This window comes from Sturnira hondurensis, unplaced genomic scaffold (assembly GCF_014824575.4).
Source record: "Sturnira hondurensis isolate 20B ecotype Veracruz unplaced genomic scaffold, ASM1482457v3 Scaffold0001920, whole genome shotgun sequence".
NCBI classification, from domain to species: Eukaryota; Metazoa; Chordata; class Mammalia; order Chiroptera; family Phyllostomidae; genus Sturnira; species Sturnira hondurensis.
In genome coordinates, this window is record NW_028074551.1 from 360,980 (window position 1) to 376,157 (window position 15,178).

Below are 15,178 nucleotides of genomic sequence, written 5' to 3' on the forward strand. Positions count from 1 at the left end.
TGGCCTTTTCTAATTATTTTCTGAAAGGCTAAATTCGTCTCTTAGAGTACTTGATTCTTTTTTAGTAAACAGGAAAGCAACTGGAATGTTTCCAGGCAAATGTTTAAATAGGTCAAACTAAACATGGATCCTGAACTCCTGGACTATACATGTGGTAAGAAAAGGGAGAGATCTCAAGAGCATAACTGAGTTAAGAACCTTAATATTAACAATGGAAAAAAAATAAAGGTAACAATGTATTTTTATATAAAATAGGGGTAATGAAAAAGTAAGATAATGGGAAAAAACAAGTATCAAAAAAACCTTCTTGTACCCTAAATGCCTCCATAGAAAAATTATATACAATAATTTCCACATACTACAAAATCACTTACTTTTTCCTTTCCAACAGCCAGACCAATGAGGCTGATGCATTCAATAGTTTTTCCCCTGAGAAGTCTAAGCTCCTTCTGAACTGCATTCTCAACAATGTGCTTTAGTGATGGCATAAATAAGTCATAGTAGGGGACAAATTTTTCTTCTGCAGTATCTGCAACTGATGCAATAGATGTCACAACTTGTTCCAAAACTAACTTGGTGCCTTTTTGAATCAACTAGAAGGAAGACACACAAAATACATTACACAAATGAGAAACTGGAAGAAATACTCTGGTTTCCAAATGGTTTTCTGAAACAGTAAACAGCAACCACCCCTCAGCAGCCAGAGTGGAGATGACAGGTTCTGGAGCAAATTTAAGAATCCCTGTTGAGCTATTTATGGAAGATCCTCTTTCTTTTGTACCACGGCACTCCTTACTTATTTTTGCTTTATCTCAAAGCACAGCTAGTCCTTGAGCACAAAACTGCCACCAAGTAAATACCTATCCTTCTTATACATTTTTTCCAAGTTACTGCCTCTACCCTATATTTTGTCCTGCTCTATGTCATGGAGAAAATTCCCTTTTGGATCCATTCCTTTATCTTCTAATCTGACTCTTCTGAGAAGGGACCACTAATGATAATACTAGTGCCCTCTTTTTCACTCATTTCTCCATTCTACATCTTTAATGTAGTCATCCTTTCTGCTGCACCAAAGATCTACAGTATTCTTTGACCTTGCTAGTAACAAGTACTGCCTGGGTATTTGTCACTACCAGGTGTCAGCTAAACTTATGCTGTCACCTGGTAATACTATTTATAATTCCTAAGGATTAATTTGAATACTTGACCCAGTAACTACTTCAAGTTTTCTCCATTTTCCCCATGGAGAAAACAACACTCGCACTCTTCCCAGAGCTCCTCACCTTGTATTATAAATTCCACCATTCCTTTAAGAGGTTAACTTATTCTCTTTTCTAACTCTATGTTTAAGCCCTCTATTCAACTTATTTGTAAAATCATGTTTGGTTATCTATTCCTGTTTTAACTAGCCAACCAATCTGCCTTCAACCTGGGCCTACATCTTTATCCTCAGATAAATTCACGTTCCTTCATCATATTCCTATTCTGCTATCATATGGCATTGTACAAATTCTTTGTTTTAAACCCATTTCTTTGCCTTCTAAGACACTATATATATATTTTAAAGATTGTATTTATTTTTAGAGAGGGGGAAAGGGAGGTAGAAAGAGAGGGAGAGAAACATAAATGTGTGAGAGATATGTCGACTGGTTGCCAACACTCTCCAACACCCCCAATTGGAGACCTAGCCTACAACCCAGGCCAGGTAGCCTGGTCTGGAATTGAACAGGTGACCTTTTGGTTCCCAGGCCAGCATTCAATTAACCAAGCCACATGAGCCAGGGCTGAGACACTGTATCTTTTATTTTTTAGTTATTGAACTTATTGGAGTGACACCAGCTAATAAAATTGTATAGGTTTCAGGTGCACAAATCTATAATACATCATTGTACTGTGTGTCCACCAAACCTAAGTCAAATCTTCTTCCATCACCATTCATACTCCCTTTACCTGTTTCCACATCCTACCAACCCCTCTCCTCTCTGGTAAGCACCATACTGTTGTGCCTATGAATTTTTTTTCGCTTATCTTGTTTTGTTTTTTTGTTCTTCTTTAGACCAGTGCTATGCAAAAAGTAGTTTAAAAACCATCTGTTACAAGTTCATGTTAAAGTAGAGGAACTGAGAGTTAGAAACTTTTATACCAATTTGACTTCTGGCCAAAATGGAGGCATAGGTGGAAGCACTGTGCCTCCTCACACAACCAAAATTAAGGACAACAAAGATTTAGAAACAAAATCACAACCAGAACAGGCAGAAAACTGAACTGTGTGAAAGGCTGACAACCATTCATCCAGACAGGTAAGAGGGGTGGAGTCTGAGGCAGGTGAAGAGGGGTCCCTGTGGAAAAAGGTGGTGGTTGGCAGACCAGGGCACGCAGGCAGCACGGGGCTAGCGGACCCCAGGCGTGGGGAGGAAACGAGCAGACCCAGTGAGGAGCACAAGGTGGTTGGGTAACCAAGGTCACACATTCGTACACAGATAAACTAGGCAGAAAGAGGCAGCAAGACAGACCATGCAATCCAGGGCTATAGCAATGGAAAATAGAGCCTAAAAGCACCAAATGAAAACACTTGTGGGGGTTGAGATGCCAGGAGAGACTCCCAGCCTCACAGGGGAATTTGTTGGAAAGACCCACAGGGTCCTAGAACATGCACAAGCCCACCCACTTGGGAACCAGTACCAGAAGGGCCCAATTTGCTTGTGGGAAGCCGCAGAGGGGACTGGGATCTGAGGGAGAGCAGAGCAAGTGCCATTGTTCCCTCTCTGACCCCACTCCCACATACAGCATCATAACCCAGTGACTGGGTCAACCTGCCTGGTGAACATCTACGGCTCTGCAGCTCACTACATAACAGGCATGACCTGACCCAAAAATTATGGCTCAAACAGAAGAACAAATCAAAGCCCCGGAGCCAATACTTTTAAGTGACCAGGAGATAGCCAACCTACCAGGTGCACAGTTCAAAACACTGGTGATGAGGATGCTCACAGAACTGGTTGATTTTAGTCACAAATTAGATGAGAAAATGAAGGCTACACTAAGTGAAATAAAGGAAAATGCACAAGGAACCAATAGTGATTGAAAGAAAACTGGGACTCAAATCAATGGAGTGGATCAGAAGAAAGAAACAAACAGAAAATAATGAAGAAACAAGAATTCAAAAAAAAAAAAAATGAGGAGAGGCTTAGGAATCTCCAGGACATCTTTAAATGTTCCAACATCCGAATCATAGGGGTATCCAGAAGGGGAAAAGGAAGAGCAACAAGTGCAAAACTTATCTGAACAAATAATAAAGGAGAACTTCCCCAATTTGGCAAAGGAAATAGACTTCCAGGAAGTCCAGGATGCTTAGAGAGTCCAAAAGAAGCTGGACCTAAGGAAGAACACACCAAGGCACATCATAATTACCCAAGATTAAAATGAAGGAGAGAATTCTAAAAGCAGCAAGAGATAAAGAAACAGTCACCTACGAAAGGAATTCCCATCAGACTGTTAGCTGCTTTCTCAAAAGAGACCTTGCAGGCAAGAAGGGCTGGAAAGAAGTATTCCAAGTCATGAAATACAAAGACCTATATCCAAGATTGCTCTATCCAGTAAAGTTTTCATTTAGAATGGAAGGGCAGATAAAATACTTCTCAGGTAAGGTCAAACTCAAGGAGTTCATCATCACCAAGCCCTTATTATGTGAAATGTTAAAGGGACTTATCTAAGGAAAAGAAGATAATATGAACAGTGAAAGGACAGCAAACTCACAGTTATTAACAACCACACCTAAAACAAAAGCAAACTAAGCAAACAGCTAGAACAGGAGTGGAGCCAAAGAAATGGAGATCACATGGAGGGTTAGCAACAGGGAAGTGGGAGGAGGAGAAGTGGGAGAAGGTACAGAGAATAAGTAGCATGACAGTGGGGAGAAAATAGACAGTGGGAAGGCAAGGGTAGTGCAGGAAATGTAGAAAGTAAAGAACTTATGACACATGGACATGAACTAAAGGGGAGAAATGTGGGTGGGAGGGTGTATGCAGGGTGGAGGGGAGTGAAGAGGGGAAATGGGACAACTGTTATGGCATAATCAATAAAATATATTATCAAAAAACTTTTTTAGCAATTTAATAGTAACTTTATATCTGTTAAATAGTTAAAGGCTTTTATGTCCTTTTTATTCATTTCATTTTTATAGTAGCAATTTATTTTCATTGTACTTGATAAGTAGGACCCAATCTTCACTTTCCTTACCCACATACACTGCTGTACTAAAACCATTCAATTGTTTGTAGGTTGCCTCTCTTATTTAAGCTATAACTAACTACAAACCATTTTCTATTTGAATAGCCAGGCTGTACTTTAAAAATAACATATTTAAAGCAAAAAGAATGGAACGTGAAAGAATTCTTTTTCACATCTTTACTTCTATCACCTAGATTAGGAGAGTAGTCAACATTTTTTTCCCTTCTCTTTCATATTTAAAATTCAAACTGGTAGAAAGAAACTGCTAATGCTTCCCAAGAAATGTTTTTTAGTCACCTTTCTCCCAATTTCCAGTATTACCACCCAAGGTCCTTGAACAATGATTAAGATGGTCTTGCCTTAAATTGACTCTTCGTTTGTCCCACAATGCTACTGTGCTGATTTCCTAAAATCACATTATCATGATTTCTCACAGCAATTAAGAACATAAACTGGTTCTTCCAAGTTTAGATAAAATAGTTTAAAAATAATTTTGTGTTCAAGGCCTTCCATGTATCAATTTTACCTAACTTCTAGGCCGTTATCTTCCCTATTCCAAAACTGGCTCATTCTCTGGTCAAGCCTAGAATGTCCCTCTAACTTTCTGTTTTATATAGCCATATAGCTGAAAAGTCCCCCTTTCTCTAGTGGTCTTATTCATCAAACTGACCTAAATTAATATCTAACTAGGGAGCTTAAAGGCCTTACAACTTACCTCTTGAAGCTTAAGTACCATGATGGAATGCAGATGTTTCACCAAATTATCCAAATATGGAATAAGCAGTGACTTGGGACAGTCCTCAGTAAAGTTTATGAGAGCAGCAGCAGCATGGGCCTGCACTCGCTGATTACCTTGGTCTTCCATGGTCTGCAGCAAGGCTGCAATCACCTGTGAAATGAAATCATGTCAGCATACATTTTGAAATGTCACCACTCTTCTTAAAGTTTGAGTGTCTGAGGACTTGTTATTTACCTTCTCATGGAATTTCTTTTGGAAACCAGGTGCAAAATCTGTAGCCATCTGCCCCACAGCATTACAGGCTGCATACCTTACTCTTGGATGCTGGAATACACTCCTTGGTATTAGTAAAGGCTATCCATTTCCCATGTGAAACTGTAGTAATAATTATGAAAAAAACATTTATTGGTACTTACAGGATCCTGAAGAAAAAGCAATACAAAATTTACTATCTCATTTAGAATTCCTTCCATCTGCTGGTGGCATCCTTCACCAATGGCAGATAAAGCCATTAATCCTGCATGCCGATATTTCCAGTCAGCTATAGAAAATTAAAAATAAAAAAATAGCAATGAGACATTACAAACATGTCATTCCAGTAGAAGCACAAAAAGTTCTTATTTTGAAAAGAGTAACAAAATATTTTTATACATTTATTTATTTTAAAAAACAGGATAGTCCTGGCTGGTGTAGCTCAGTGGATTGAGCATGGGCCTGTGAACCAGAGGATCACAGTTCAATTCCCAGTCAGGGCACATGCCTGGGTTGCAGGCCAGTTCCCAGCAGGGGATGCATGAGAGGAACCATACATTGATGTTTCTCTCCCTCTCTCCTTCCCTTCCCCTCTAAAGATAAATAAATAAAATCTTAAGAAAAAACTGGATAGAAAAAGTAGGACTGACTAGGTCATTTCATTGTATTGTTAACTGTGGTTATGTCACATAATCATTTCTATGCCGAGAGTTAAAAGGCAATATATGAAAGCTAAGAGCTTTAGTATTAGTATTTATAAATTACTCATGATGAAGAGACTTTTCTCCTAATACTTTACTACAAGCAATAAATATCTGGATTTTCTGTTTCACACACTCCTGTTTATTGAATACAGATTTACTGATTCCCACAATAGTATTTCCTTAAAAAGAAAAAAAGCCAAGGAGAAAAAATATTGCTTTAAAATAATTTTTGTTTAGTAATGTGGTAAATAAATATGGGTGAACCTTATTTGTATTCTAATATTAATAATGTATATGTGCTTTTTGGTTAACAGAACATTAGTTAAGCAATGCTTATTTTTACTAGACTTCATATCCTATTCTAATATATAATTTCCATGACTCCCACTTCTAAATATTTATATATTATTGTTCACCTTAGGCTGTTTCAATTTCCTTGTAGAACAAGGCAAAATATACATGCATACAAGGCAGGGGAAAAGCAGGTTTACAATTTTGAGTACAGGAAACAAAGAATGTACACTTGCATTATTAATTATTGTATTGTTTCCCATATGAACACACATAACAAAAGCACTGTGGAATCCTCAGCAATTTTTAAGACTGTAAAGCAATCCAAAGGGAAAGTTCAAGAACTGGTAGTATAAGAGTTAAGCATGTTGTAGAAAAATCCTAAAATATATCATACTTAATTTTTCACTTTGGAGAGTCCAAAACCCACGTAAAGAGAACTCTAATGAAAACTAATTCTACTGTAGAGATTTTCTGATAAATCTGCTAATGTTGATCTTAAGCATTAAAACTTTATCACTCATAATGACATTATGTTTTAGCCCTAGCTGGTGTAGCTCAGTGGATTGAGCACAGACCTGTGAACCAAGGGGTCGCCAGTTTGATTCCCAGTCAGGATGTAATGCCTGGATTGCAGGTCAGGTCCCCAGTAGGGGGGCACTCGAGAGAAAACCACACATTGATGTTTCTCTTTCTCCTTCCCTTCCCCTCTCTTAAAATACATAAAATATTAAAAAAATGTTTTAATTATATAAATCTTTAAGTACATTTTATTGACAGCATATCAATATAGTATATTATACTATTAACAGTTGTCTCATTTTTGCTCCCCTTTATCACCCTTCCCTTCACTGTCCATGGGTTGTACATGTAAGTTTGTTGGCTTCTTCATTTCCTATGCTATTCTTAACCTCCCTTGTCTATTTTGTACCTACCAATTATGCTTATTCCCTGTACCTTTTTCCCCCAATTCTGCCCCTTTCCCCCAAATGATAACCCTCCATGTGACCTCCATTTCTGTGATTCTGTTCCTGTTCTAGATGTTTTCTTAGTTTTTGACTTTTAGGTTTAGCTGTTGATAGTTTTGTTTGTTTCCATTTTACTGTTCAGTTTATCTTTTTCTTAGATAAGCCCCTTTAACATTTCATATAATAAGGGCTTGGTGATGACGAACTCCTTTAACTTGACCTTATCTGGGGAGTACTTTATCTGCCCTTCCATTCCAAATGATAGCTTTGCTGGATAATGTAATATTGGATGTAGGTTCTTGCTTTCCTGACTTTGAATACTTCCATCCAGCCACTTCCTGCATGAAGGTTTTTCTTGAGAAATCAGCTGATAGTCTTATGGGAACTCCTTTGTAGAAAACTCTCCTTTTCTCTTGCTTTTAAAATTCTCTCCTCTTTAATCTTGGGTAATGTAATTATGAAGTGCCTTGGTGTGTGCTTCCTTGGGTCCACCTTCTCTGAGACTCTCTGAGCTTCCTGGACTTCCTAGAAGTCTATTTCCTTTTCCAGATTGGGGAAGTTTTCCTTTGTTATTTCTTCAAGTAAGTTTTCGACTTCTTGCTCTTCCTCTTCTCCTTCTGGCACCCCTATGATTAGGATATTGAACATTTAGTGTTGTCCCAGGGGTTCCTTAGCCTTTCCTCAGTTTTTTGAATTTGTTTCTTCATTCTGTTCTGATTAGATGTTTATTTCTTCCTTTTCCCCTAATCATTGATTTGATTCCCAGTTTCCTCCCTTATCTGTTGGTTCTTTGTGTATTTTCCTTTTTTTCAGTTTGGATAGCCTTCATTTCTCCCTTTATAATGTGACCATACTCAATCATTTCTTTAAGCATCCCAGTTACCAGTGTCTGCATCTGATAGGTTGTCTATCTTGTTGTTCTTTATTTCTTTTCAGGAGTTTTGATCTGTTCTTTCATCTGGGCCATATTTCTTTGTCTTAGTGCACTTGTTACGTTTAAGGAGCAGATTCTTAGATATTCAACAGGGCAGGGCCACCCACTTAACTACACTGTGGCACTATATGAGGGGGAGGGGTCAAAGAGGGAACAATGCTGCTTCCTAGCTTGCTTGATTCTTGTCCCACTTTTGGTCACTTCCTTTGCTTCCTACAAGTGGATTGTGCCCTTTCACATGCTGATTCCTGGGTAGGTGGGCTTGCGTATATTCTAGGACCCTGTGGGCCTCTCCAACAAACTTTCCCATGAGACTAGGAGTTTCTCTCACTGCCACCACCCCCACAGTTTTTTATAGCTACAGGTTTTGAGGCTTTATTTCCCCATGCTGGAACCCTGGGTTGTGAGGATTGTCTTGCGCCCCAGTTGTTCCTTCCAGCTTATCTGCACTCGAACGTGGGCTGTTGTGGTCCACCAGCCGCTGCCTTGCTGTGCTTCCTCTCTGACCCAGCTTCACATCTCCACCTCTCCTATCAGCCTGGATGAATGTTTCTTCCTTAATTCCTTGGCTGTCGGACTTCCAAGTAGTTTGATTTTCTGGCAGTTCTGGTTGTTTTTTTTTTTTTTTTTTTTTTTTATTGGTTGTTATCCTTCTTTTGGTTGTGCAAGGAAGCAATGTGCATCTACCTATGCCTCCATCTTGGCTGGAACTCCCTCTAAATCAGAGATGTCAAACTCATTTTCACACATCAACCTTTTGGCCCTTCAAAGGGCCAAATGTAATTTTAGGACTGTATAAATGTAATTACTCCATAACAGTTAAGTGAGAGCTTGGCACTGCCACCAGGTAGAAACAAGGTGCTGGGCTGGATGAAACAAGGTGGAGGGCCATGTTTGCCACCTGTGCTCTAAATGATATAGATTTGTTTCAATTATTCAACATACCATTAAGCCAAAATTGAGACAACTGGGGAATAATAGTTGTAGGAATCTAATATGTCAATCAGTATCTGACACTAATCACTGCATACTAAACTTACCAATTAAACTTAAAGAAAAGCAATGAATATTTACTGATAGAGAAAGATGTCTATTCTTGATTCAGAGATATGCCTCATATATTCTCAATGTGCAAGGTTTCTTCAATGCTGCATAAAATGTGATGATGGGATGTTATGGGGATTTGGAAATGGTTTTCCTTCTCTGAACTTATAGATTAAAAAAATTTTGCAATTCATTTTTTAAAACAGACAAAAAAATAAAGTGGGGTTTACGTTAGCTAAGAACTATGTACCATTTACCATTGTTAAAGTACTTTTCACCAATATTAAGTACAGCTTTGGACTCTAATCCCTATTAAGGCTATAGGGTATGATTGCTTGCTTGCTTGCTTGATTATTTAGCCTCACCTGAGCACACACTTAAGAGCAAGGAGAAGGGAAGGAGAAAGACAGAAAGTGAAATACCAATAATAGAGAGAAATTTCCATCAGTTGCCTCTTGAACATGCTCCAACTGGGGACTGAACTACCGACCTTTTGTTCTGTGGGTGGACGCCCAATCAGCTTAGCCACAGCGGTCAGTGCTTGAGTACTTTTAATAGAGGAAAAATATTTTTGGCGTAAGAGTAAAGAGTTGGAAAGACAACTAACAAGAATTTTATCAGTATAATTTAAAATCAGGTTAAAGAAAATATAAAAAAGATAAAGATTAATTTTTAGACACAATCTAAGCATTTGTTAGAGCTTATGATTTAGAAGCCCCTTTTCAGTATTCTATCATTTGAAAGAGTTATGGCTTACGATTTTGAAGCATTTGCATAATGTGTTCCTTGATCATTGGCAAAACGAGCTTTCCACCAAGTCCACAAGCCATTCGGTCCAAAGCACTCTCACCAGCAACTGCATTGCTACACACCAACAGAATTTAATGTTCAAAATACACAAGAATAGTACATGTTATTAAACTAGGATTGAAAAAGAGTAAGTCAAGGAGTCTTGAATATATGTAGTAAGTTGTGGGTTAAAAACCTTAAAGCTAAAAGGGGGAGGAAGGCAAATAAAATCATCACGATTCATTGTAGTTTAAAAACTCCTATGTCTGCATCTTATTTTTTCAAGGCTTTCTCCCTTCTCTTTTTACATGCACAAACCCCTCACTAGCTAAAACTTAGCTTCTGGATACTCTGAAGACTCAGGAGTCTGAGCAGGGCATTTAGAAGAATCTAAATGTTTCTCATTTCCTGGATATATATCCTTTAAACTTATCAGTGAACAGAACACAGAAGACTGAGGAGGTGCTGAGACTGTACATAACTTTTTTCCTCACTGTAAGCTTATTTATGTTTAAAGAGGTATAAATTGCATTGTCAAAAATTACATATAAGTAAAACTCCATTCCAGTGTTTTCGCTGAAAACTGAAGAAAATCTGGCATAAAAGTTTCTGTACTTTCTTAGAACTTCAAGATTAAATAGAGAGTTTGTCATGTGCATAATTTTTAACTGTTTTGTGAGGACAAGACTATACAGGATGGACAAAAGTAGGTTTACAGTTGTTCGTATGGAAAATAATACAATAAACTCGTTTTGTTTACACACAACTATAAGCCTACTCTTGCCCACATCTGTATATAAAGATAAAGCTACAAATGATCTTTAGAAGAGGGTCTTAGACTTAAAGTGATCTTGAAAATATATTCATGGTCATTTACTCGCAGATAAGAAAATTGTACTCCTATGGTCCAGAAAAAAAAAGCTTCATAAACTATATAAAGTCAAGTGCCTTTTACAGGGAAAATTACGGCCCAGGTAGCAGAACATTACAGTAACTGAAATGGAAAAAGGAAACTCGATCCCGAGCCCTACTAGGTTATATCCAGTGAAGGACTACCTTCATACAATCCAACACAGTATTTAAACCAGAAGTCAGTCATTTTTAATGATGGCAATTAGCCTCAGAAACTACCATATATTCTCTAAGTGAAATGTCTTTCATTTCTAGTATTGTTATAGTTAACTTATACTGACTACCAGCCTTTCAGGGGAATAATTTGTTCTTTTTAAAGAGATAGTATGATGCCCTAGGAAGAGTAAGAGAGATGGTATTAAAGCCCAGTCTACCAATTGGTTATGTAATCTTGAACAAATCACTCAACCTTCTCTCTCTATTCGCATCTAATATGATGATATACCTTTATGACTATTGAAAGAATCTATTAAATCAGCAGAGTTCTGAAGTGTTGTTTTATGTACATGTAAAGGGTCATCATTGCTATTGGACAGTGAATATAGACTTTGGTTGACTTCTCCACAGGAATCAGTATTCATGGGGGACTTGTAAGTCACAACAAGTAAAATAGTAATTCCAGTGGTACTGTCACCTACTGTTCAAATCTTGCCATTACTGTCTCCTCTCTAGCCTCAAGTTAAATTGTATTATATTAGGAAAATAAGAAGTTTCACTGGGAACTGTGCTGAAACAACCATTCTAAATGAAGCATGCGCATATAAAGGCATTTATCACAATAAAGCTTCTTTATATATATGTTAAGATACTCAAAATAAAAAAATCTTGAAGAAAATTTAGAGTAAAATGGTGATGCGGAAATGCATACAACAGAAACCCTACATGTCCCATATGCTAAACTTAAAAGTTTAACTTCAGATTATAGAATACATTAGGAAAGAGATCTCTCACTGCCACCTGATGCTGCTTTTCCCTGTCAAGGAACCTCCACAATGTATTTGGTATATATGATTACCTGTCAAAATCATCATCTTCTAGTTCATCTGCATTTGCCCAGTCCTCGTCCTCTTCCAGATCAACCATCATTGCTAACATCTGAGGAACTAAAGGAAAAAGTAATTCACACTTGAAGACCACTGCTTTTTTCCTGCCAATACAATCATTTACACACAAGAATTTTAAGAAGTAAAAAACAAAAAATTTACTTTGCCTCTAAAAGAGCGAAACAAAAAAACTATTTGCCTATGTCCCCAACACCTGTTTTGTTAAATTTTAACCTTTTAGGGAGGGCCACATTTGCTTTAGATCTTATTCTTTTTAAGAAGTAACATTAAGGGAAAAACTCAAACCTTCCATGTTCTATTGCATTCTCTTCCCCATTAGGCATAAGTGAGCTCCATGACAAAATAAATAGCTCTATTCGAGAACTGTTTTTACATGTGAACTACAGATCTCAATATGTATATACAAAGATACTACTATTTCAAGCTTTTATTTTTTTATTTAAAATTTTTTTATTATTTATATTTTTTATAGATTTTATTTCTTTATCTTTTAGAGGGGAAGGGAAGGAGAGAGAGAGAGAAATATCAATGTATGGTTACCTCTGGTGTGTCCCCCACCAGGAACTGGCCTGCAACCCAGGCATGCGTCCTGACTGGGAATCGAACTGCAATTGTCTGGTTTGCAGGCCTGTGCTCAATCTGAGCTACACCAGCCAGGGTTCAAGCTTTTATTTTTTATATAATCTATGGTATCATACTATATGGATCTCTGGCAGTTTTCTTTTTTCTCAACACACGTGGATTTTATTTACTTCACAGCAATGCATTGCACCAATGCTTTCCTGTTGATGGACATTTTGGTTTTTTCCAATTACAAAATTTGCTTTGATGAAATTTTTATACTTAGTTCCTTGAAAAATGTTAGTTCAAGACACGAAATTGCTGCAGGTATCTTCATTGGTATTAAAAATCACTGAACTTCATTCCATACTGGTTGCACAAGCCTATATTTCTAAGTTTAAAAGGCCTGTTTTATTTCACAACAATGTGTGAAGTGGCCAGGAGCTGTGAAAAAGTCTTCTAACCATATCCTTTATCAACACTTGATATTGTCAAAGTTTCTAACAAGTCATATTCCACAATTACACTTGTTTTTATTGAGAAGGTGCAGTGTTCTTTAGTTATTTCAGATTCTTCTTTTGTAAATTTCCTGTTACTAACCTTTGTCTAATGTCCAGATACCAAATCTTTGTTGATTGTGTGCATTGCAATTATTTTCTTCCAGTCTGTAACTTATCTTTAATTTCACTTATGGTATACTTGGTCAAAAAATTGTTTTTCTTTTAGCAAATTTAGCAATGTTTTTGCACCTATCGTTTCTGATCCAGTCTTTGAAAATACTTCCCTACTATCAACCTTTACTTTTAAAATGTTATCTGTATTTAGTTTTTATCAGTCCCAATTGATTGTTATAGAATATTTAAGATTGGTATACTTTTTTAGATAGAAATAACCAGTCGCCACAATGACCTTTCATGAATCATCTTTTTAAATCAGCTTCTGCTTTCCTGTGAGTGGATCTGCTCCCACTCCTAAATCTTCACAGCTGACAGGGCAAGATGTCTATTTTGTTTGTAAAAATTATCTTGGCTACTCCAGGCCCCATTTTCTTTGACTTGGAATTTCAGGATCAATCTTATGACCAACTCTATTGGGGTTTTGACTGAAATTATATTAAATTTATAGTTTAATTTGAGGAAAGTTGATATTTAGTTCTGTTAATGTTTTAGTTTTCAATATCTTATCCAATTATCTCCAAAAAATTCTTAACATCTTCTAAGTGATTTCCAGGTATCACATGTTATGCCTGTTATCACATGAGGATTTGGAGAGCTGAAGCAAATTCATCAAGTTGAGTACAAACACATAGAGATGCACTTTCCCAAACTCTTCTGATTTTGAAAGGACATTCATTGTATCAACAAATCTGTGAACTTACACAACTCTCAGCAAATTTATTTAACAATTTTTCCACATTAATATAAACTATTTAAAGATCTTTGACTTACTAGTCTGTGCAACAATATTGGTATGTTTTCTTAACATAGCAGCTGCAGTCTCAGAGAGGGTCACAATTACTTCAAGGGCAAGCTGGCGTTGCATGTTATTGAGGCTAGTGTCTCCACACAACTACAAAGACACATTTGCATACATTTAGTAGTTTACTCACTGAAAATAATAAACAGAACATTTACTGGAGTATTTATTTTACCTTTAGACTTAGCTGTAAAGTAGCTTCCAAGTGAGGACGCAAATACTTTGGAACAGTATCTGCAATCTCAACAAGGGATTTAAGGACTGAATCATCATTCTGGTAACATGAATCATTTACAGCCTAGAAAAGATAAAAGAGAATTTTAAAAAGTCTGTGGTCAAGAGTCACTTTATGATGACTCATTAGCTAAAACATTAAGAGGCAGACAATAGAGAAATACTGTTAGAATATTTTTCACTAAGTAACTCAGAACTCTACATTATGCAAATGTTTGTTCCACCTACAGCCCCGTGTACACCTCCTCCTTTTAACTAATATTAACTAGAAACATACAAAATAAGGATTTAATTCTAAGTCAATATTAAAATCAGTGAAATTACAATAACCACCACAGTGAAACTTAAGGCTATCAAGGAATTTTTTTCATAACCAAAAGGAGTCCCTTTCCTCTATCCTTCCTACATCCATGCCCTAGTCTTTTTTATACATACAGTAAATACATTTGATACATTTAAAGTGTCCCATGTTACCCAATTTATTTCTCTTTGATGTCAAGCTTGGTCACCATAGTACTTAAGTGTGCATTTTGTATTTACCACTGCCTATTTCAGAGTGACAACTCCTAGAAGTTTTGTCTAACATTTTAACTTACTCTAAATTCAGAGGAACAAAATCTGAAATCAGGCTTAGTGAGTAATTTAAGATGTTTTGTTAATAAAAACTGCTAAAACAGAATGGAACAGTTAATGTTTGGTCACTGACCTAAACTATCTTTTCAGTTTGATGTCATAGGGATAAAAGTTTCTACTAAATCCTTTGACCCACGTAGGATGTTTCAGTTTTAGCTCCTATAAATCCTTTAACCCATTACTCAACAGGGTTGCTATTTCTCCTACCAGGTATTTTCTTGACTGTCATGGCTGAAGATGGGCAAAAGCCAGGAGTACTAGATAGTCTGCATCTGTGACACAAATGCTTCTGAGGAACTTACAAGACTTTCTTATCATGTGTTTTTCATGATCATACATGTTTGACA

General features: G+C 36.9%; 1 protein-coding gene across 1 annotated transcript in view; it reads right to left on the reverse strand.

The window, feature by feature from the left end:
• The window catches only part of IPO5 (importin 5), a 51,881-nt gene that overhangs the window by 13,934 nt on the left and 22,769 nt on the right, over nucleotides 1–15,178 (reverse strand). Inside the window, exons 7-14 of the mRNA XM_037038001.1 lie at nucleotides 14,140–14,262; nucleotides 13,937–14,057; nucleotides 11,879–11,966; nucleotides 9,920–10,026; nucleotides 5,386–5,510; nucleotides 5,204–5,293; nucleotides 4,946–5,119; nucleotides 375–593 (exon numbers count right to left, since the gene is read on the reverse strand). Coding sequence (XP_036893896.1) covers nucleotides 375–593; nucleotides 4,946–5,119; nucleotides 5,204–5,293; nucleotides 5,386–5,510; nucleotides 9,920–10,026; nucleotides 11,879–11,966; nucleotides 13,937–14,057; nucleotides 14,140–14,262 — 1,047 coding nt within the window. The remainder of the gene's footprint in view (nucleotides 1–374; nucleotides 594–4,945; nucleotides 5,120–5,203; nucleotides 5,294–5,385; nucleotides 5,511–9,919; nucleotides 10,027–11,878; nucleotides 11,967–13,936; nucleotides 14,058–14,139; nucleotides 14,263–15,178) is intronic.